The sequence below is a fragment of the Epinephelus moara genome, chromosome 21 (genome assembly GCF_006386435.1).
Source record: "Epinephelus moara isolate mb chromosome 21, YSFRI_EMoa_1.0, whole genome shotgun sequence".
In the NCBI taxonomy this organism is placed as follows: Eukaryota; Metazoa; Chordata; class Actinopteri; order Perciformes; family Serranidae; genus Epinephelus; species Epinephelus moara.
The window spans coordinates 13,612,489-13,634,818 of NC_065526.1; the positions used below are offsets into that span (position 1 = coordinate 13,612,489).

Below are 22,330 nucleotides of genomic sequence, written 5' to 3' on the forward strand. Positions count from 1 at the left end.
CATTTCATGGTTGAAACTTGTTCACTTATGATCAGTAATGTTTGTAGTTTGATAAGGAATACAAATGTGACTAATTTTAGCAACAGTAACAAGCTAAGACACTGTTAATTAGGAAGTATTGTTTGAGGACACTGGGACATTATGATCATTGACAGTGTTTCGTTTTTTATACTTATCGGGTCCTACTGATCCCAAATAGCTAGGAGAAATTAAAAATGCATACCAAACAAAAAAGTGGGTCTCAGGAGGACATGCAGTGGTTTTGCTTTTATAGTTGCATGTAAACCACTACAGTGGACCCTAGTGTGTCACGACACACACTGCCACCCACTGGCCAGGTGTTTAAGTGTTCTAGTCATTAGGTCATACAAGTCGTGTTGTGTGGGCAGTGTGTCAAACTTAGGTAGTAGCTGTCTAACCATATTATTAATTTGAAGGTAATGAAAGAAGTGACCTGGAGGTAGATTGAATTTTGCTTCACCCATAGGTTTCTGTAGGTGAGCCTTAGAGATGCAGGAGGTTTGTTGGCCCAAGTGAAGGCCATAATGATAGAGTCTAAAGTCTTATAAAAGGAAGATGTGAGGTAAATAGGGATATTCTGAGACATAAAGAAATTTAGGAAGAACCACCATCCTAACAATATTCATGTCCTATTAAAGAGAGAGAAAGAAGTTTCCATTTATCTATCATTATCTTAAGCTTGTCAATCATGTCCAAAAAGTTGTATTTCAATAAGGAAGTTTGGGTTTATGGTGATATTGATCCAGGTGTTGTAAGTGCAACACAAATTTCTCAAAACCAAGATGGTTGACGAGATGCAACAGATGTGTAGCTGATAGGAGACCCTTGCAAGTAAGAAAAATGGTAACATCAAGTAACATCTAAGGAGTAATACTGTTATTAAAAATGTCCAAGTATTGATTTTATGTTGGGAGGAAGTTTCAATTATTCATCTGTCCATTAAACTGGACATCTTGCATCACTGGCTGTATTCCAACTACTATTAACAGTACTACTGCAGCTTTGCTGTTCTTGAAAATACTTAATCTGTGAACTGTAGCTTTATTTGTATAGCACATTTCATACACAAGGGCAATTCAAAGTGCTTTACAGAGCAATAAAATATAAAACATAATAAAGGATACAGAAAGAGTAAAGAGAAAAAAGATATAAAAGGTAAAATTAATGACTAAATTATCTACATTTTCTTTAAATCACCATTAAAAAGTGCAGAGAAGAGGTGCAAAGATAATTTATAATTATTTAAAATTGAGTTTTAAAATAAGGTTGCAGTCATTACAGTATGGAGTAGGCAGTATAAATAATGGGTCTGTAAATGATTTGATTTTTGTAATTAGTAGGGGTGGGGAAAACACTCAGAAAAAAACTGAAAAGCGTGTTTAAATAATGAACTTCAAATACCTAAAAGGAATAAAAACGCTTCGAAAAAAATCTTGACTGAGGTATTTATAATTCATGCATGAAAAGGTGAAATGCGCGTTTTCGTTGAGATATTTACCACGTCTGTGAGGAGTCTCCTGCATTCCTTAATTTTCCGACTGCACGTGAAAGCAGCAGCTGCTCCAGACAGGTTAATTGTAAGTAGCTGTGTGACAAAAACGACGTATGGCTGCGTTATGTGGTTTTGTCGGTGTTTACGAGCGCTAATCGTCCAAATTCGCAGTGAGTGTGAGTACTGAGAGGCTGAACTGACGAATGATTTTATTTCTAGCGTCGACGGCTGCAAGTCATGAGTAAGCCACCTGATAGTTTGTTTCGGCAGTGATTTGTATTAATGACATGCTTGTTTGTGCCAGTTCACCTCAGTGATTGTGTTGTCCTGCACCTTTTTCTCACTCCTCCAGGATTGTCATGCTGTGGTGATGGTGAATTAATATCTAAAGACTACCTGATGACAAGACCAGACCCAGAGCCTGCCTTTATCACCTGCTGTCATCAAACAAATGCAACCTCTTAAAACACACTAGCTCTGCAACTCAGCATATTTCTTGCCTTTCCACTGTACCAGCAAATCCTCAAGCATTATCTACCTGCTCAACACTTGCCCAGGTGCTTCCACTGGCTGTGAAAAGCCCCTCCATAGGGTTTTCTTACTCTAGAGAGCCTCTATTCCCAAATGATGCGGACAGACAGCAAGGGCCGAAGCGCCTCCCCTCACAGGATAACCTACAAGTCTGACTTTCATGCCATCAAATGTTCATTTGACACTGCGACCAGTCTACAGACAGGGACCAAAGCTGCTGCTGCTGCTGCCAATCGCTCTGCTGTCCACCCAACCACACTGCCATCCAGCCTGTCAGATCCCAAAATGTCCCACACCAGCACCAGTGCCAGCACAGGCAGCAGAGGGAGGGTCCACAGCACCAGGGGGACCAAGATCAGAGACAACATCTTCCTGCAAATGGACAACCAGCAGCTGAAACAAGATGGTGTCCCAGTGCAGAGTTCTGGCTCCACGCCCCTTCTTTCTCCTTACAATCCCAGCCCACAGCTCCAGACTTCACCTTTCTGCACATCAAGGCGTTCAGTCGTCAGCTCCTTGTCTGTTCTGAGCGCTGCAGCCAGCATGTCTATTCCAGAATCTTCCGTGCTAGATAAACCATCCAGATCAGAGGAGATAGCAGATATTGACAGAGCTGCTCTGGCTCAGAAGTTCTCTGTAACCCGGAGGTTGTTTGAGACCAAGATGATGGAAGTCGGAAGTGGTGGAGGACAGATTTCTAAAGGTGTTGCTAGCAGGGGAAACAAGGGGATGGCGGATGGGAAAGGAGATGGGGAAGAGGGAATAGGAAGAGTCAGCCAAGTCGAAATAGAGGAAGATGGAAGTGGGAAAATGAATCACGCAGAGGAGGACAGCTTTGATAAAGACAAATCCATAAACCCACCCATCATAAATATTTCCTCTCCAAAGCCTCCTGCACAGGCCTCGCCGACAAGGCACCCTAAATCTCCTGTATCACATGGCCCTAGTGAATCATCCAACAAATCTCCCTCCTATCTTGACACACATGGTCAAACCACAGCATCACAAACAGAGGGAGAAAGAACAGCAACTCTTGACCTCTACTTGACCCCTGAGGAGCCAGTGAGGGCAGAACTAGTTGACGTAAAGAATGGGTCATCAGAAAGCGATGAGAATGAGGAAGAAAAGGAGCGGAGAGAGGATAAAAACTGGCTGAAGGATGAGGGAGGGAAGAATAAAGCTGCAGGACAAAGTGTTCAGGAGCTATTGGATGATGTTTTTGAGGAGCCCAGCATGGAAACACCAAGAGCTTGTGCGCTGGAAAACAGAGTATGTGCCATAGAGGGTGGGCCAGAAGAGCACCAGAAGGAGTTATCAGCCAGCACGTCATGTAAAAGTGAGACTAACAATGACAGGGAGGGTGGAAGAGACAAGTATCAGCAGGTGAATGAAGAATGGGAGGGTGAAAGGGAGGAGCAGAAGAGACAGTTCATGGCATGCACCGAGAAGTCAACAGATAAGGGGGACCACGGGGAGAAAAAGACTGTTGCAGAAGTGGAAGAAAGTGCTGGAAGGACAAATAGGGGCATGATGCAAGAGGAGGATGACAAGGAAGTTGAGACATTCAGTGTGGGGAAGAGAAAAGGTGGAGAAGAAGGCAAACAAAGTCAAGACGAGAAGGTGAGAGCCGAGAAAGAAGGCTCAACATGTGAGCTGCGAGAAGTCAAGCATGAGGAACGCAGGGAAGGCATTGATAGAAAAGATGATACAGGAGGGGGCAAAGAGGACCAGACAGGACCTGCAGTTATCTGTGGGATCGAGAACGAGGCCTTTGTATATGAGCAGGAATCCCAGTCTCAGCAGGAAAATTCCACACATGGAAATCAGCCTTTATTGGGGTGTGAGGAGATCCCTGGTGTGCCTGAACTGTCCGATGAGGAGGATGCAGCAGAGGTTGCAAAGAGAAAGGTCAAGTTCTCCTCAGCACCAATCAAGGTAAGGAAACCTTTAAAGGAAAACGACACAAATTCAGGCTCTCTGCATTTTTTTATTCATTTAACTGACAGCCGCAGGGTCACTTGTCTTTAAATCCATGCTTTTACAGAAGCTCTTTATTGTAGATTTGTGTGACTGTCAGTTCCAGCTGGAGTTTGAATCCATATAAGAGAAGTGTTAGCCCAAAGCCATGTTTCTAATCCATTAGAGGAGGAGTAAAAGGCAAGATCCCACATGCTTCATTCTGTCAGCGCTCAGCTCAGAGGTGCCTCAATATAAAAGCACAGAAACATTCCTGTGGGTGTGAATGGCATTAATCTGACTCACTTCATCAAAAACTTTAGAAGTAGCGGTCAGTGTAGGATCAGTAACTGGCATGTGGAAGTCGTGTGTGTACATTGAGATTTTTTCTTTATATATGATTATGCTTGTACAGTTTGCTGAAGTCTCCGCACTTCCTGATTCTCTCTCTGACTCTCACACTCTGACAGATTTGCCAACATAAACAGCGTCTTGTTGTGTCAATAGCTGCAGATGGTTTGCTTTACAGTGCGCTCTGTGGTGAACACATGTACGCGCTGTCAGTGCATGAAACAGTATTTTCAGCAGAGCTACATCTGACACAAGTGTTAACATAAGCTGAAGCTGTACCAGTGACTAGGAATAGTTTGGATTTTTTTGAAGCGGGATTGTATGAGGTTCATATCTATAGTCGGTGTATTACCTGCAGCAGGTGGTGGTCAGCACGCCCCCAGTTTGGAGTAGCAGGCAGGGGTACAAGGCCGCAGAAGCTAAGCAATGCACTGCTGTGTACAGGGGCAGCAGCACAACATACTTAAGACACCTAAAAAAAAAAAAATCAGTATCAGTGTACGCTATATTTAGGATATTTTCACCACTTTTCCTTGCCGCAGACAGCTCTTCCTGATGGGGAACTGAAGCCATTAATGCTCTCTTTAAAGCCACCAGACTTTATCGACAAAAACAGTAATTTTACCTTGCAGGACACGGGAGCTTCTGGTCTGCCACTGCCTCAATCAGTTAGTTTGTCTTATTGTGTGACTTTGGTGATTCCAAACCAACACCTTGAACACACCAAGCCGACAATAACACAAACAAACTAACCGATCAAGGTGGTGGGAGACCAGCAGCTGTCATGTTCTGCAAAGTAAAATTACTGGGTGCCTTCCGAATCGCATACTTTTTCTTTTTACTTTTAGTAGGTACTGCAGCTGCCCTTGAAAAGTACGTACTGTTGCATGCAGTATGCACACAATTGGGACATGCTACTTTCTCATAACATTATGCCTTGAACTTTGACCCTCTTGTGTCATCACTTACTTGAATGCAGCTGAATGTCATCCGTCATTGCGACTTCTGCCAGCTGTCAGTCAGCTTTCATCTCTTTGCGGGTATTGGAACGCACAGACTGTTGTCAAAGGAGGGCTTAAATAATGACTTCAGTTCCCTGTCTATAAGGGCTGTCTGACAGCAAGGTGAGGTGGTGAAAATATTCTGGATAAAGCATACACTTAAAACTGATATTGATTTATTTAGGTGACAAAAATACATTTTATTGTTGCCACCATCCACAGCAGTATATTGCTGAGCTTCAGTGTCAGTACTCCTGCCTGCTTCTCCAAAGTGGGGACACACCGATCATCATCTACTGTAGGAAATACACTGACTATGGAGAAGTTTGTCCTGCAACCCCACTTTAAAAAATCCAAACTAAACCATATATTGCATGCTATCTTTCAGGTGTACAACACTTACTCGAACGCAGATTACGACAGACACAACGAGGACATTGACCCGGTGTCCGCCTCGGCTGAGTTTGAGCTGGAGAAGAGAGTGGAAAAGATGGATGTCTTTCCAGTGGAGATAGAGAAGGGTGTGTCTAGCTGCTCTTTCCCATGTCTGACTTCCTTTGTTTTTTGTGTAATTTTGTTGTCCTTAAGTGTTTCAAGTCCATGTCAGAACCCAGAAAGAAAATAAATCATGTTACTGGTCATATCTAGCGGCATTTTTCTGAGAGATTTTTTTATGCATCAGAAAATCTGTAGGGTTAATTTAACAATTTAGTGGGACAGCATGTTAAAAAATAAGTCTAGGCTGACACCTAATAGGTTAAAAACAGACAACATTCTCACCTTTCACTCCTGGATTTTTTAAGAGGTGCTTCTATGGTGCCACCTGATTACGCTGTTAATTTGAGGATAAATTGCTAATATCTTTTCCCTCTAGGAGATGACGGTCTGGGCATCAGCATAATAGGCATGGGCGTAGGAGCTGACCAAGGACTGGAAAAACTGGGAATCTTTGTCAAGACGGTCACTGAAGGTGGAGCAACACAGAAGGATGGAAGGTAAGTTTCAACATCAGTCTCTTGGTTACTCGGGAGTGAGTGTGGCTCTAATATGTTTTCCTTCTTTATTTTTGTATTGATGTGTATGTATGTTAGGATTCAGGTGAATGACCAGATAGTGGAGGTGGATGGGGTCAGTTTGGTTGGAGTGTCCCAGCTGTTTGCAGCCACTGTCCTCAAGAACACGTCAGGCCTCGTCAAGTAAGTTATCACGTTCAGTATCCCTCCTACTATTGCTGCTACTTTGGGTTGGTGGAGCCTGACAGCTTCCCATTAGTGATTTGAAGGCAAGGTATTACAATGCATTTTTGGCCTGGTATTTTATTTGTGAGGTGATCAGTGACAGTCAGATTTCTAAAAGTTTGTTACATAATTGGAGTTATTTAAAGATGAAACAGTGGTGGCAAGATAAATATAATTTTTCTCCCCCTAGATGTTGTTTTTAAAGGACCATACTAGTCCATTAAAAACAACACCTAGGATGTTTTACCCTGTCAGCTACACATGATATACACTTGACATTGCTCCCAAGCATTTTCCAAAACTATAACACAGTGTTTAGACTGTCTGCCAGCTTTTCAGATATTACCAAAAACTCCATTAGTGGCACTTACAAGAGAGCTTCAACACCTAAGAGTGCAAATGGGAAACCAGCCAGCAAAGCTTTTAATGCCAGAAATGACCACATCAATGTTTCCTCTTCAAGACATCTGTATGAGCTTTTTCTTGGGTTTTTCCAACAACAAAACTTGTGAACACCTCCAAAATGTTGGATAGCTGAGTGTCTGTGAACGCACCAACATAAAGAGAGTATTAAAAACAGTTTATGCCTGCAATTTCATTTAACTGCTTCAGTTTCAAGGTCCTGGGGGGCCTCATTACAGGGGAAAGATCCTAACTGCTTTTCCAAACTTAAGTTTCAAAGATAGGAAAATCCTATCTTCCTATTACAGGAGCAATTCTTAAACTTACAGCTGGGGCTCTTTTCTAGAGCAAAACGATATGCAAAAAAAGTCTTATTGTGATTATTTTGACGGATATGGTAATTGCGATGATTTTATTGTCATTTTCACTGAAAAATATAAAATGATTTTTATTTTTGCTGGGGTCTGTACCAAACAAACATGTTCCCTTATGTCTGGAATATGATTTGTAGGCTGTAGCACCACAATGTTTCATTTATAATGATATGTTGTGACACATTTTACCTTTATCAAAAGATTGCAGCTCCAGCGATTTAGATATGGCTCTTGGTCGTATTGCAATTTGATAATATTGATTAATTGTGCAGCCCTAGTCCTATCCTATCTCAGATAACTGTAAATGTTATTCTTCAATCAGCACTTGTCCTGACATGCCTGTATCTTTGATTAGAGTGTACTGGTTGGCTGCTTAGGATGAACAAGCAATAATGCCAATGGCTTCACTTGTCACTGGCTAACTTGCTTGCTATCACAGACTCCAAAAATAAAAAAAAAACGGATGTTCTATTTTAGCCACTAGGAGGCTTACTGTTAATAATTAATGTAAATTTAAAATTAGTTGTCAGGTGGGGGACACCCACTAGCTCACCTGGTAGAGCAGGCACCCCATGCACAAAGGCTGTGTCCTCGCAATGGTCACAGGCTCAATTTCAACCTACGTCCCCGTGCTGCATGTCATTCCCCCTGTCTCTCCCATATTCACACTATAGTTGTCCTATCAAGTAAAGGCAATAAAGCCCCAAAAAATATTTGAAAAAAAAAAAAAGATTTGTCAGTGGGCAGTCAATATGCAATATATACATTTATACATGGTCCAGGAAATATAAAGCGTCATCATGTGCTTTAAGCAACCTTTCAATCATTATACTTTGGGGTTCATGTTGTTTTATCATTGCCATACAGACTTAACAACAGTGCTGCTGCCATTTTTGGCAGTCATTTTGAATTTAAGACAGGGTCTATGCCTTCCTAAATTAGGATTCCTAACTTGTTGGAGCTTGGCAATATATCAATATTATATCGATATTGTGATTAAGACTAGATATTGAGACTAGATATCGTCAAAGATTTTGGATGTGGATAAGTGTTGTCTTTTCTTTGTTTTTAAAGCTGCATTATAGTTAAGTGGTGTAATTTTCTAAACTTACCTGTCTGTTTTAGCTGTTTTCTAATTTGCCCTTATCCACTTAGTCATTAAGTTCACATTTATGATGATTATCAAAGTCATTGTTTGAATACCTTGAATAATACTAATCACATTACAATGATGATGATGTCTACTTATTTGTTGTCTTGTACATAAATATATTTCCCCCCTTTTTTCTCTTTAGTGTTCTCTGTATTTTTGGTTTTTCATTGGATTATTTTTCACTGACTGCTCAGTGTGCTTCCTGTTGTCATTTATCTTTTGTTGTATTTGTCTGTATAATGTTAGTTTAGTTCTTTTGTCCACTTTTCTGCCTTTCTTTAAATCATTGTCTTGTTTTTTGTTGAGGGGAGGTCCGTTTGTATAAGCCTGTGGCTTCTTGACCTTTACTGATTCATATATTTTTCTATTTTACTATTTGGATTTTATGCAATTTTATGTGTACAAATAAAGAAGAATAAGAAATTCCAATCCTAAAATAAGACAATTCCCTAAATACAGCATGGAAACATATTTCTGTAATACCAAACATCCTAAATGTCATCTTAAACTGAGATAAGATAGGATGTCAGACTTAGGAAGCTTCTTTATGCCATCGTTATTGTTATCAGCAGCACCTGTGCTTTACCTGGCTGGGCGATTACTCACAGCTTTCCCTGATTTCTCTGTTCGGCTGCAGGTTTTTGATTGGCAGAGAGAAGGAGGGCGTGGAGAGCGAGGTGGCAAGACTGATCAATGAGAGCTTGGAGATGGACAAAACATCCAGAAAGGTGAGTTTCCTGAAAACAGAGCAGAGTTTTGAATGTGTTGACAAGCGCATGTGGTTTGACTGTACTGTCATCTGTGTGCTTCTATAATATATGAAGAAGGTAAGAGCAAGCACTGATGAGGATACTGACGGCAGCTTGTCAGAGAGGTCACTGGCTGAAGAAGAGGAGGAAGATGAAGAGGAGGACGTGTCCCTTCTTTCCAGTCTGGACAACTACCAGCTCTGCCTCAAATACCAGCAGGTACTTTGCATTCATTAATGATTAACATCCATAAACCAGGTGTGTACAGTGAAGTATACAGTATACACCAAACCTGCTGTTGGATGTCAGGTCATAACTCAATGAAAACAGGACACTAATACTGACATTTAAAATATGTATCTCCTTTCATCTAAATTGTAATATAATCAAATGGTTTTCCACCTTTTTAATGTTTTTATAGCTTCAGTCAAAACTACGAAGCAGAACAGCCCAACTTCACCGAGCCAGAGAAAAGGTAGGTCACTCAGCTGAGATTGAGATCACTCTCACACACACACAAACCAATAACTGTACTCACTTTAATACACTACCTTTGCATCCACATTTGGAACAGTCTGACCCATTTAACTGTGTGTGAGAAGGCTCGGCGTGGAGTTACTAGGACACGGGCCGCCTTCCAACACTTCTCCGCGTCAGCCCTGCTTTTTCTGCCTTTGCCTTGAAGTAATCACCGCTGTGACATAATTGGGTTGGCAAAAGCCTTTCAGTAGAAAATCTGGCTTTCTTCTACCCAACTGTGTTAGATCAGTGAGTGCTTCATTTGTTGTATCAAAACTCCTTGAAGTAAGAGGATTGAAGTAGTGTGCAGTCTTTCCAAGTCCAAGAATAGTTTTTGGCACATGTGACTTACAACAAAAGGGTCTTTTTTTGGAAGCCTATCACCTTGTGCGTACAATATTTATCACAGACATTCATATAAACATACATAATCTGTTCCTTTACTGTATGTCTACTAAGGTAAAGGCATGGGAGGAGCAGCAGGCCTATTGGGAGAGCCAGAGGGCTGAGCTGGAGCAAAGAGCCGAAGATGGAGAGGAGAAAGCTGACAAACTAGAGAAGTACGATGCTATAGACTCTTTGCTTTGCCTCTGTTGGTGTCCATGTTACTATAGCAGTGATTCCCAACTGGTGGGTCGTGGTCCAAACATGGGTCCAACACAGACCTTGTATTTTGAAGTACCGTGACCCACTGTAGAATGAGTGACTAACAGACAGCTACTTGACAGAGACAGCAAACTGTCTTGATGACATGGCCAAACGCAAGTATGATGCTGAATGTTTTATACTGTGTGGACCTTGAACTAATGACTAAGAAGAAATCTGGACCTCATGGCCGGGCCAGTTGGGAACCACTGGCATAGAAGTTTATTTTGTTATGGTAGATGTGACAGATGATTCATTTGTATGTATATACAGATCTAGTTTAAAGGGACAGTTCACCCTCGAATCAAAAATGCATGTTTTTCCTCTTACCTGTAGTGCTATTTATCAGTCTGGATTGTTTTGGTGTGAGTTGCAGAGTGTTGGAGATAACCGCTGTAGAGACGCCTTCTATCTCACGTAATGGGACTAGATGGCACTCGACTCGTGGTGCTCAAAGCAGCAAAAAAAAAATAATTTGATTTTGAAACTCAACAGCAATGTCTCTTTCCAGAAATCATGACCCGGTTGCTCAGGATAATCCACAGACCTTGTTGTGAGCAGTTTCATGTAGGAACTATTTTCTTTCAACCAAATTACACCCTCCAACTGTATCATTGTGCAGAAGGAAGCATACATCCACTGCTAGCTCATGTAGCACCACTGAGCTAATATAACAGACTGTTCTAAATCGTGTAACCCTCTTGAGTTGCCGTGGGGCAGGAAAAGTTTTGGGGTGACGTTCTGTTGCAGGGGGCTCCTGCTTATGTGAGAGTTTTGGTGTGAAGGAAAAAAAGGGCAGCAGTTACTGTTGGAGCTGTTACATTATCTTCCGTCCCGTGTACTGTTTTAATAATTATTCAGTTAGGCGACCCCAGGACGCTCGGCTACACGAGCTTATGTTAGAACTCAGCCAAGGAGGACGCCTTTAATGTTTTCATCTCGTGCTGTCGCTCTTGTCCATGAGTAGATGCGCACTTCCTTTTGTGCAGTGGTACGGTTCGCAGGTGTAGTTTGGTAGAAGGAAATAGTTCCTACATGAAACTGCTCACAACAAGGTCTGTGGATTATCTTGAGTAACTGGGTCATGATTTCTTGAAAGAGACATTGCTGTTGAGTTTTTCAAATGTATTTTTTTGGAGCTTTGAGCACCAAAAGCTGAGTGCCATCTAGTTCCATTATATTAGTGAGAAGGCAGACATTTTTACAGCCGATATCTTCAACACCAAAAACAATCTGAACTGATAAATAATACTACAGGTAAAATATGTATTTTTATTTCTGAGTTAAACTCTCCCTTAAAGACTGGGTGGGAGCCCAAAGCCTACAAAGGGATAATCATGTTAAGAAACATTGTGAGGATGATAATGACGGTCACTCTATTTTTCAGGTATTGGCAAGAGGCCCAGACACTGTGCAGGGTTGTGAGCCAACGACTGGCTGATGCCCAGGGCCAATCAGAAAGCTTGGAGGTCAAATACAGCAAGGCCAAGAGACTGGTCAGAGAATACCAGAGCAGGTATCTAATCCATCCAATCCAGTTATCACTCTTCCAATGTGGAGTAACATTACCACATTAACTGGGAGTGTATTTTGTAAGGAAGTTAGACAGTGTGATGTAAAATCCCCCCTATATTTGGAATTAAACTTTTCAAATCATGTTTTTTTTTTCCAGAGACGAGGAGAGGGAGAGGAGAGAAGCAGACTTGAGAGCAGAAATGGTGGAGAGAGATAAGCTGCACAGAGAGACAGTTGAAAGACTGCAAATCCAGGTGAGAGGAGACTTCTCAGTCCTGTATGGATTTACTTCACTGAGCCTGCACATTTCTCTGTAGTCATTGTTTCTCACTGCTTATCACAGATAGCACAGCTAGAGAGAAAAGAGCCTGCACCTGAAGGGAAGAACCACTCTGTGGACCCTTCAGTCACAGGTAAGCAGCTAATTTAGTCTAACTGTAGAGCGTACTGTTTATGTGGCTGTATGTTTCTTTAACTTTCTGTAGCTGCTGGCAAGTAAAAAGTTCAAAGCCATTAGTATTATGGTTGACTTCAAGTTATTTTTATTATGGATTCAGAACAGGAAGAATTCTGAGTTTTATGTCATTTCAACAATGTAATTCAAGTAAGAAAATGAAACCTCTTAAATATAACCATGCTCACTGACTGGGCAAAATACATTTTTGTGTCTCGGGTCCAGACTGGCATATTCCAGTTCCTGATACAGGACGTCTTGACTCCAGCGCTCACATAGCCAGAGCTCAGCTGGCCCAGAAATCCAAACGCCACCCACCCTCTCGAGACAAACTCCGAGAGAGCTTCAGAAAACAGGTAAGCGTCAGATCTGTAAAATGTGACCAACTGACACTAAATTTGCTTGTTTCCAACTGTTAAACTAACACACACGTGTGCCCGTCATTGCGTTTAGGAAGATGAAGTACAGAAAGCACAGGAGAGCCAATCGCTTTCTGCTTCCACAGTGATGCAGAGGAACAGCAGGAGTGACCTGTCCAGTGCCTCATCTTTCTCAGCCCTCAGTCCTCACCCTCCCACCGGCTCCGTCTTCACCCCTCCCATCTACATCAGTGACACCGTCACTCCCTCGCCATGCAAATCCTCCGCATCCAGAAAGTCCAAAAGGAAATTTCCAGACTTCAGGTGCAGGGTCTCTGTCTCTTTCTGTTGTCTTAGATTTAAATCATAATACCATAAAATATTTCTCATATTCCCACGTTTAAAGGCCATAGTATTTTGTATTTAGATTCCCTTTCAGCCACAGCAGCTGGTTAAAGGTTAACTGCAGTATTTTTCATCCTGGACCATGTTTTCTTATGTGTTTATGTCTAAGTCACTAATAGAGTGAACAGTTTTTGAAACTAGTCTAGTATTGAGTGAGAATGCTGCAATATCACCATTTGGAGCATGTGTGCACCGTCAGTTTACGTCCACTGTAAGTGCTTGTTTTTGCCATTGACAGGCTCATACTGTTATCGTAACTGTCTGAGAACAATTCTATAAAGGTCGACCTTTTTGTTCAATAATAAGAGCCTTTTTGTTTAACAAGAAATAGCCTTGAAATCACTACTGCCAAACCCACCAGACTCCATTTAGATAAACAGCAGTTTTATCATCATAAATTCCACTTAATTCAATGTTCCACAGTCAATGACTCTGGTTTGGTTGAAATAAACCCTTAATTCACCCAGTTACTTGTGAAAATATGCTGGCTCCATACATGCCAAAATTACTGTTTATTTCAATGGAGTCTGGATTTTGCAATGCCAAATTCAGGCCGTTTCTGGTTAAACAAAAAGGATCTTACTCTTTAACAATGAGGTCTATCTCTGTAGGAATCCGTTCGATAACATTGTTGGACACTTAAAATAACAATCTGAGCCTGTCAGTGGCAAAAACAAGCACTTAAAGGTGGCCATAAATTGAGGGGTTACATTGCAGCCTGTTTCAACCACTGCCAGCTTTGGCATTCTCACTTAATACTGGACCAATTTCAAAAACTGTTGTTCCCATTTGTCACTTAGACACTTAAACATGGGAAAAGGGTCCAGGTTAAAAAACATTAAAGTTACCCTTTAATGTATTGACACTGACTGGTCATTTTGCTGGTGGTATACATGTTCCTGACACTTTAATAACTAGTCTGTTTCTTTTTCAGTGGCCTTCGCAAATCTCTCAGCAAACGGAGAAGTGAGAAACACAGGAAAAGGTCTATGAACAACAGGTAGGTCGTCATATGTACACACAAAAACAAAATGGACTCTACTGTAGATAAAAGCCATTCAAATCTGACGATCCAAGCTCCTATGTTTCACTTGCACACTCCCAAAAGTATTCAAGCTCATGAAACACTTCTCCATCATTTCCAACATCTATTGTTTTCCAGCAGGGGGTCCTGTGGTGACCTGGTGGATGAGCCCACTGGAGTTTCTCCGTCAGGCTCAGTCACCTCCATGCCGTCTTGTCTGCCCTTCCCCTGGTTTGGAGAGCGAGGGAGAGAGAAGGAAGTGGACAGTGAAAGAGGCAGGGAGAGACTTCGGTCTGTGTCCAGCAGCAGCTTACCGTACCTGACCACTACAGGTAGAAGAGATCAGGTAAGGAAAGATGGGATGGCCTTCTCTGCATGCCAGCCTCCTCCTCTGTCTCTCTCTGATTTAAATACGGCTGTGTGTATCTTATAAAAATGGAAATCCTTTTTTAAATAAACACATGCATGGGTAAGCAGTGTATGCAGGCAGCCTGGGTGTTTTTCTCTTGGTTCCAGAGTATTGGCTCTCCAGTGGACAGCTCCAGCATGGTGGGTCATGTCTCTGATCACTCCCTTTCTGGACACTCTCATGCTTTCACCTTTTCCTCTACTGAGGTGAGTCTGTCCTTCCTTTTCCTAGCTTTCTTTTTTTCTTCTTTCCCCGTGGAGCACTGATTGTCCAATCATTTCTTCTCCCCAAGCATACTCTCTCCTTTAATTACAGTCTACACTCATTTCTTTCCTTCACTTCTCCTCTCTGTCTGCCTTTGTCTCTGGTGTCCTGTCAGACGTTGGACAATGACCCAGTTCCGACCAATAACAACAACCAGTGGCAAAGTCGATCCGTCTTGGAGTGGGACAGCCAGCAGGTGTGTCTGTGGTTAATCGCCATGAACATGGAAGAGTACGCGTCTGAGTTTGCTGCCAGAGGTGTGGATGGGGCACAGCTGCTGAACATGGACAGTGAGAAACTTAAGGTGAGCAGTTTAGATGATGCTGAGGGAAGACAATTGATTTCTCAAATGTGTCAAGCACAGATACACTGATCACATTAATTTAACCACTCTGGAAAATTGTTTTCTAATGTATGATGTTTTTTTGGCTTGTTGTCCCAGTTAAAATGTCCATGTTCTCCTTAACTAATTAGCTGTTAAGTCACTGGGCAGAATGGTTTGTTTTCATATTGATATCACTTTCTAATTCAACTAGTTAATGACATAGTAGTCCTAATATAAAATAGTAAATGTGATTACACTGTGATTTAAAGGTTTAAAATTAACATGTACTAAATTCACATAACACAGTTTAAATTGGTGCAGCACTGAGTGAGACTGCTTATGGGACAGTTGTGCTTTGTCGATTTACAAAGAGGTCGACCTTTTTGTTAAAAGGAAGATCGTTTTTGTTTAACCAGAAACAGCCCTGTAATTGCTATCACCAAACCCACCAGACTCCATTGAAATAAATTAATTATTATCATGGTAAAACACACTTCATTTAAGGTCAACAGAGACAAATAAAAAGTCGCAAAGCCATCCTGGTTTGTCCTTCCACTGTATCAACAATCACCAACTCTGGTTTTGGTTGAAATAAACCATTAACTCCTTGTTAGGTGTGTAAAATATGCTGGCTTTATTTCCCTCTGAAATCTGCGCAAATAGGCTTGATTTTCTTTTTAAAAAAACATGGGAAGAAGGCAACAAGAAACAAAAGAAGAAATTAGCCCAAAAAATTAGCAGGAATTCATAAAAAGAGAAAATTAAATGCAAGACAATTTGTAAAAATTAATAATAATAAACGAAAAAGTTAAACTGGAAACCTGGAAAGAGTGATTAAAAAAATAATTCTTCATAATTTAAAATGTAGTAATAATAACAATAATAATAATTAGTTTTTTTCCCAATTTTATTAAAAATAATTTTCAAAATCTATTCTTTATCTATTTATTTTTAAAATTTGTTGGAAATTTCTTACTAAGTTGCTCACTGCTCGTTGTGAAAGGGAGAGGGTTAAATGGAGCGTGGTGGGTTTGGCAATAGCGATTTCAGGGCTGTTTCTGGATAAACAAAAAGGATCTTTCTTTTTAAGTAAAAAGTCTATCTCCTGTAGGGATACTTTCCATAAGTTGTCAAGACACTTGGAATAAAAGTCTGAGCCTTTCAGTGACAAAAACAAGCACATTTAGTGGACGCAATTTGACGATCCCTAATGTGGTTACATTGCAACTCGTACCAGGTTGAGTAATAGGGAAGTTACCCTTTAAAAACGGTCATTTAAAGATTTGTTTCCAAGAGCCAGACATTCAGTTAAACATGTGCTCACTCCTTTAGGTGACACATTGTCTCGGAGAAATTTCAAATATATCTTTGGCATATCTGTACTGCAATATCAGTCGGCAAGGTGACACTGTTCTACTTGAGATAAGATAACATAGACACTGCCTCTCTCCCCCCTTTTTAATTTAAATTTGGGTTTTGTTGGTGGGTCATTAGCTTGAACCTGTACTGTAGGTTCTCTTTACATTTACATGCCCTGTTTCTGTGTCTGTTCTCTGTCAGGCTCTGGGGGTGTGCAGTCAAAGCGATCGCTCTGCCCTCAAGAGGAAGCTGAAGGAGATAAAGAAAAGAGAGGAAAAAGGACAGAGGAAAGGAGAGAAGAGGTCAAAAGAGGAAAAGGAGAAAGAGAAGAACACAGTTCTGGATAAGGAGGGTGAAGACAAAGAAAAGGCGAGGATGATGATGGAGGGGAAGTCTGTAAAAGACGCCAGACGCAGTGGTAAAACTGTAAGAACTGAGTCACTCTTATAAAAGGAGAGACAGGTGATGTCGGAGATACACCACCAGCATAAGGGTGTGTTTGCAGCCTAACGCACATGAAAATACACTTGAACCCATTTCTATTTAGTCAAACGAAACAGATCTACTGCACACATCCTCTATTGTTCACATCTTTATAGCTATCATTTAGGAAACAGAGCACAGGTTGGTTTTTAATGATACAGATCTTTGGACCAGAGCTGATGCTGACTCCAGCACCAAAGTTCACACTCACAGCACATGTGCATCTCTCAGTATGTGTCGGTTTTTTAGTGTGTGACAAACTGTTTCACAGTGATGTTTTGTTTTTGTTTTTATCATGAACCTTAAATTATCCTTAGAATGATTTTAATATTTAACGATGTGCTGATTTAAGCACTCAGGTATTTGCTGTAAATGCTTTTTTATGTATTAATAAATAATGATTTAAACTTCTTCCTGTTTCCTGAAACTCATTAATTTCGCCTTGAATAATCACACACAGAACACATGCCTTTAAAATTTTTATTCAGGAAACTTGAAGTGCTCTTATTCTCTTCCTATTTTGCAGCCAGTGAAGAAAAAAGTGAATTCTGCAGAAGCTTGCAGATTTTAAAGCAGAGTGCTCGACGGCTGTGGATAAGTTGCAGTTCCTCCTAATAAACAACCTGAGGCATCTTGATCATGATCAACAGTAGAAATGATTTTTTTTTTTTTTTTAAATTGTCCATTAAGGATAATGTTCTTTGCCATGCCAGGTTGTCATCCAGAGCTTCTCTTCCAGGTTTTCACCGTTACCATTCCCGGGGTTGACTGCTCTCTCCTCGCGTTTGATCCAAACAGCGTAACTGGGAACCTTGTCTTTATAGTTCCCCAAACAATGGGGAAAAGGTTATTTAAAGGCATTCAGAGAAAGCAAAGAGTTGAAGAGACATTTAATGTCAGCCGTCTGTTTGACAGGCGAGAACCAATATGCAGCAAATCCATTGAAGGGATAGTCCCAATTTTTTTAAAGTGGGGTTGTACTAAGCCGTTTCCACCGAGCAGTACAGTATGGTTCATTTCGGTACGCTACTAATAGAACAATGGCCAAGCGTCAGGGAGAATACAACACTTAATTTGTCAAAAAAAAGAAGCCTATTAAGGAAAGTTAGCAGAAAGTTGTATAGAAAGTCCTACAAATATCAAGAAACTCATCTTTGTTGCAATATGCAGAAATAATCTGCTCAAAATTCATCCAAATGGCTCGTTTTACACAAACTTCCTGCAGTTATTGCCCTATCACTATTTGGATTAATTGCACAGTTTAACAGTTATTCTGCACTGCTATTGTTGTGCCTTTGATATAATTTGAAATATCCATAAAACATGTAACTTGGTCAGGGGTCATCAGTTTACTCAATAGTGCCTGTAGTTTCAAACAGCAATAAATAATCACGTCCCTCTCTTGAGTTCAGCACTGTCATATATCAGAAATACCTTTTCCGTTGTGTTTAATTACCTGTGTCTCAGCATTCTGCAGCACTGTGTTCTCTGCTGTGCTATCGACATGCAGAGAAGCCTTCACTATCACCTCCACAAGATGCAGCTTGGGGTAATCCTGTTTGAAGGAAAAAAGAGAGGATCATGTTTAGATGGACACTAAATAAAATACACATCATTATTTTGCTGCACTGACCCTTCTTACTTACACAAAAAATGCAGGCTTCCTCCACAAAACTCTACATAGAGGTTTTTGTAATAAATACCCTAATTTATTAAGTGTTTTTAGCGCAGTGACTACAACATATGATTTAAACTAATGTTTGTATGAAGTCTGTTGAAAATGTAATACTGCTCTATTATAAAATGATTACATTTAAATTGTATTATTCATGTACACGTTAATAATCAATAAGTTAAAATTCAATTCACATAACTAAAATTCTTGTGTTTGTAAATTAAGTTTTAGTTTTTAGTTTCAGTTTGAAAACCCAATTTTTGTTTCTGTTAAACATCACATCACTTGAGACTACTAGAGAAATTATGAAAAGAGAAAATGAGAACTCACGTTTGAAAGATTTAATTTAATTATACAATATAAAAGGGTTGCTACTCAGAGTTGAGTAAAAACACTACATTTTCCTGCAGTCTGTGTTTTTACCTCTCTGAAGGTGCTGTTCCAGAGGCGAGAGTTGACAGTGATGACTGCATTACTGTCCATGCCCCGCAGGGGGCATGTTATCCTCACACATTTTGCCCCACTGCCACAGGACTGTCAACAAAGAAGGAAGCACAGAGTTACCACTGGATTCCCCTACTACTGGACATCAAATCTGGTAATATAAAACCAAAGAATAAAACTTGGTAGAGTGGAGTTGTTACCAGAGTTTCAGATTTCTTTATGTCAACTAGACATGAAATTGTGCTCTTGTCAATTTCCTGTTTGTTTTCCTGCTGCTCTTCTTGTCCTGGTGTCACTTGTTTGCTTAAAGCAGAGAAGAAAAAGTATTTTTAACTATTACATTTACCTTAAATTGTTTATCTATCTAAATAAATATCCATGTAGAAATGTAAAATTGTCTTTTACCACACACTTGTTATCAAGATTAGGTCAAAACCTAGTAAATGGCTGGACCTTGTATGACAGACTAGAGGGCTTTTAAATTGACTTTAACTTACAGAGCTGGCGTTAACTTTAATTTCAATCAGTGTCTTTTTCCTCATAACAGTGGCGGCACCCATGCTGACTTTTGCGTTTATAGGACTGACGTCGCCTCTGCTGTCCAGCCAAAAAGAAAGTGAAAAAGCATACGTGAAGGGTGAGCATCCACCAAACACTCCATCTGCTTCACTCCAGTGGCGCTGATCTTTATCAGGTAGAGCAGCCACTTCCCCTGCTCAGTCTTTTTTGGCCAGTCTATGTTGAGGGTGGTGGCACCAAGGTCTTTCCAACACTTCCAATTCAGTACCTGTGAACCAAGACAGGATCAGAGTCAGTGACCTCAGATGATACAGTATAATTTATTTAATCAAAGCACATATGCCATACATGCCCACTAAGGGTGGGCAATATGGCCCTTAAATAATATCACGATATTTCTGGGTATTTTTGTGATAACGATACTTTATAATTTCGCTTTCAGCCATGCTTGTTGTTGCAGAGACGAGGAGAGTACTAAGAGAGAACAAAGCTCAGGAAAATTTCAGATGTCCTGGAAAAAATTCTTGTTTCCAGTTTCATGTGGGAACTAGTTTTTCTTACTGAACTACACCTGCCAAAGGTATCACCACGCAGAAGGTATATTATATCAACATGCAACAACACTCATTTTCATCTAGGGACACAGAATGAGTACTGCCGTTTCTTCCGCTTCCACATTATCACACATTCCAGTCCACTGTGCCACACAGCAGCCGTATTCACACACACAAACACACACATCCGCCACCAAACTGATGTTCCATGTCCTCACGGTCTAACTGAGTCAAAGCCCCCTTTCAAATGCCTGCTGTGGTTGATATAACCAGGCTTTCTATCTCTCTCCACACACACACACACACACACACACACACACACACACACAGGCTGCCATTGTGGTTGACGGACAAGGGCAAATGCCACACCCGAGTCTTGACGATGGGCATCCAGTTCCCAAAGTTTCCTACAGAGTAAATCAAACAAGTCAAGGACGTCACCGTTTCAATTGATGCTTTGTGGAGGTTTACACTATCAATACACCCGTCTCTCTCTCTGTCAGTATGTTCAAGGAGCTCTCTCTTGCTTGCTTTGTCTGTCCGATGACCTTCAGAGTTAATGTTGCCCAGCACACTGTCTTCACCAGATGAGATTAAGCAAAGCCATTTTAGCTTGAACACAAAGCATTCTCAGATACGCACACCATCTGGGAGTGAACCAACCAGGCCTAATGTGATGCAAAGGCATGTTTGCAGCATAGACCTCGCTAGATATCACTGCAAACACCGATGGCATGTGGGAGAAGACTTAAACAGAGACACAGGAAGTGAGGAGAATGGATGGAAAGAGCTCTGCCAAGACACACTGGACTCTGGGAAATGGGGTCTGGGGTAGAGTTGTCAGTCTCAACCAAAGCCTGACAGGTCAGACCGGGTTCGGGCCGAGAACACGGAAAATGTGCGCTCATCGGGCAGGTAGGGCAGGGCTGTGGGGAAAACATTTTTTTATTTATTATTTTATTATATATTACACTATTACTATCATTACTATTATTGTTTGCCATTGAATGGCGACATCATGTGTCAGGGAGTGGCACTGTGATAAGGCTGACCTGCTACCTCACTGACAGCGACCCAGCTGTTTATCTAATCATTCACCACAAGCAGAGGAAGCCCCAACACACAGGCTTAGTCTACAGGAAGGACAAAGACAAATAGAAAGAGTGTGTGTGTTTGGTGTGCAATGACTCGCCAAACAGACACACACATACTGGCAGTGGCACTCGCACAGGCAGAGTGACAATTGGAGAGACATCCCGCTGAGAGAGGTGTGTTGTTGTTGCTTAGCAACAGCCAGCGGTACCCGATCAGTAAGACCTCCAAATGGGATGCAGATCCAGAGGTTCATGTCATGTGTTACCCAACTTCTCTTTCCATCCGCCTGCCAGGATCGAGCCCGTTGAGTCTGAATAACGGCTGATATTTGGTGCCCAGATGTAAAACTGATTTACGTTCCTCTCAGCATTCTTTCAGCCATCACCTCTTTCTTTTCCTCAAATCTTTTCACTTTCTCTTTGATGTTGGATATCCTCAATAACAGTGAGTGAAGTAGTGAGATACTACATTCGTCCAATCTCATCCGTGACCATTTCTGAAACCAGACACAGCATGACATTGAGATTACAATTTAACATCCTGGCATGTCTCGCTTTCCTCCTTCTCACAGCGTGTCCCTATAGCCCTTACTCTTACCATATTTACATTTCTCCAGAGCCAGTTTATTTCTCAGAAACACACACACACCAACACACAAACATGCATTTACTTTCTTCCACAAATTTCTCACATTTAATCCAAACTCTTAAACTTCCCCAACCTCTAACTCCTCTCTCCATTCGTGCATTTTTATGTGCTTTCCCCTTTTAATTTCATTATACAGATAGCTAAATCTAACAATTATGACCAACCATGCAATGAAACACACACACACACACTGACACGTGCACACATGCATATACAGTCAGGTCCATAATTATTTGGACAATGATACAGTTGTCGTCATTTTGGCTCTGTACACCACCACAATGGGTTTTAAATGAAACAATGAATACCTGCTTAAAATGCAGACTCTCAGCTTTCATTTAAGGCTTTTTTCAAAAATGTAGTATG

General features: G+C 41.0%; 1 protein-coding gene across 4 annotated transcripts; it reads left to right on the plus strand.

Annotated features, from left to right (window-relative positions):
* Nucleotides 1–1,617: 1,617 nt before the first annotated feature.
* On the plus strand, nucleotides 1,618–17,440 carry LOC126383081 (neurabin-2-like). 4 transcript variants are annotated; one of them, XM_050033502.1, is made up of 18 exons: nucleotides 1,618–1,754; nucleotides 1,866–3,979; nucleotides 5,741–5,873; nucleotides 6,227–6,347; nucleotides 6,444–6,548; nucleotides 9,157–9,247; nucleotides 9,344–9,487; nucleotides 9,690–9,743; nucleotides 10,247–10,347; nucleotides 11,820–11,948; nucleotides 12,105–12,201; nucleotides 12,291–12,360; nucleotides 12,627–12,757; nucleotides 12,855–13,084; nucleotides 14,100–14,165; nucleotides 14,328–14,535; nucleotides 14,978–15,166; nucleotides 16,748–17,440. In XM_050033502.1, exons 2-18 carry the CDS (start codon nucleotides 2,138–2,140, stop codon nucleotides 16,994–16,996), a joined length of 3,960 nt encoding a protein of 1,319 aa, XP_049889459.1. In that variant the 5' UTR covers nucleotides 1,618–1,754; nucleotides 1,866–2,137; the 3' UTR covers nucleotides 16,997–17,440. The 4 variants fall into 4 exon arrangements, with proteins under 4 accessions (XP_049889459.1, XP_049889460.1, XP_049889461.1 ...); XM_050033503.1 differs by having other exon boundaries at nucleotides 14,331–14,535; XM_050033504.1 differs by having other exon boundaries at nucleotides 9,347–9,487.
* Nucleotides 17,441–22,330: the final 4,890 nt, after the last annotated feature.

Coding starts and splice junctions, on each gene's coding strand:
- LOC126383081 (XM_050033502.1), top strand. CDS start 2,138: ATGATGCGGACAGACAGCAAGGGCCGAAGCGCCTCCCCTCACAGGATA. Junction 3,980..5,740: donor TCTCCTCAGCACCAATCAAG/GTAAGGAAACCT, acceptor GCTATCTTTCAG/GTGTACAACACTTACTCGAA. Junction 9,744..10,246: donor TTCACCGAGCCAGAGAAAAG/GTAGGTCACTCA, acceptor ATGTCTACTAAG/GTAAAGGCATGGGAGGAGCA.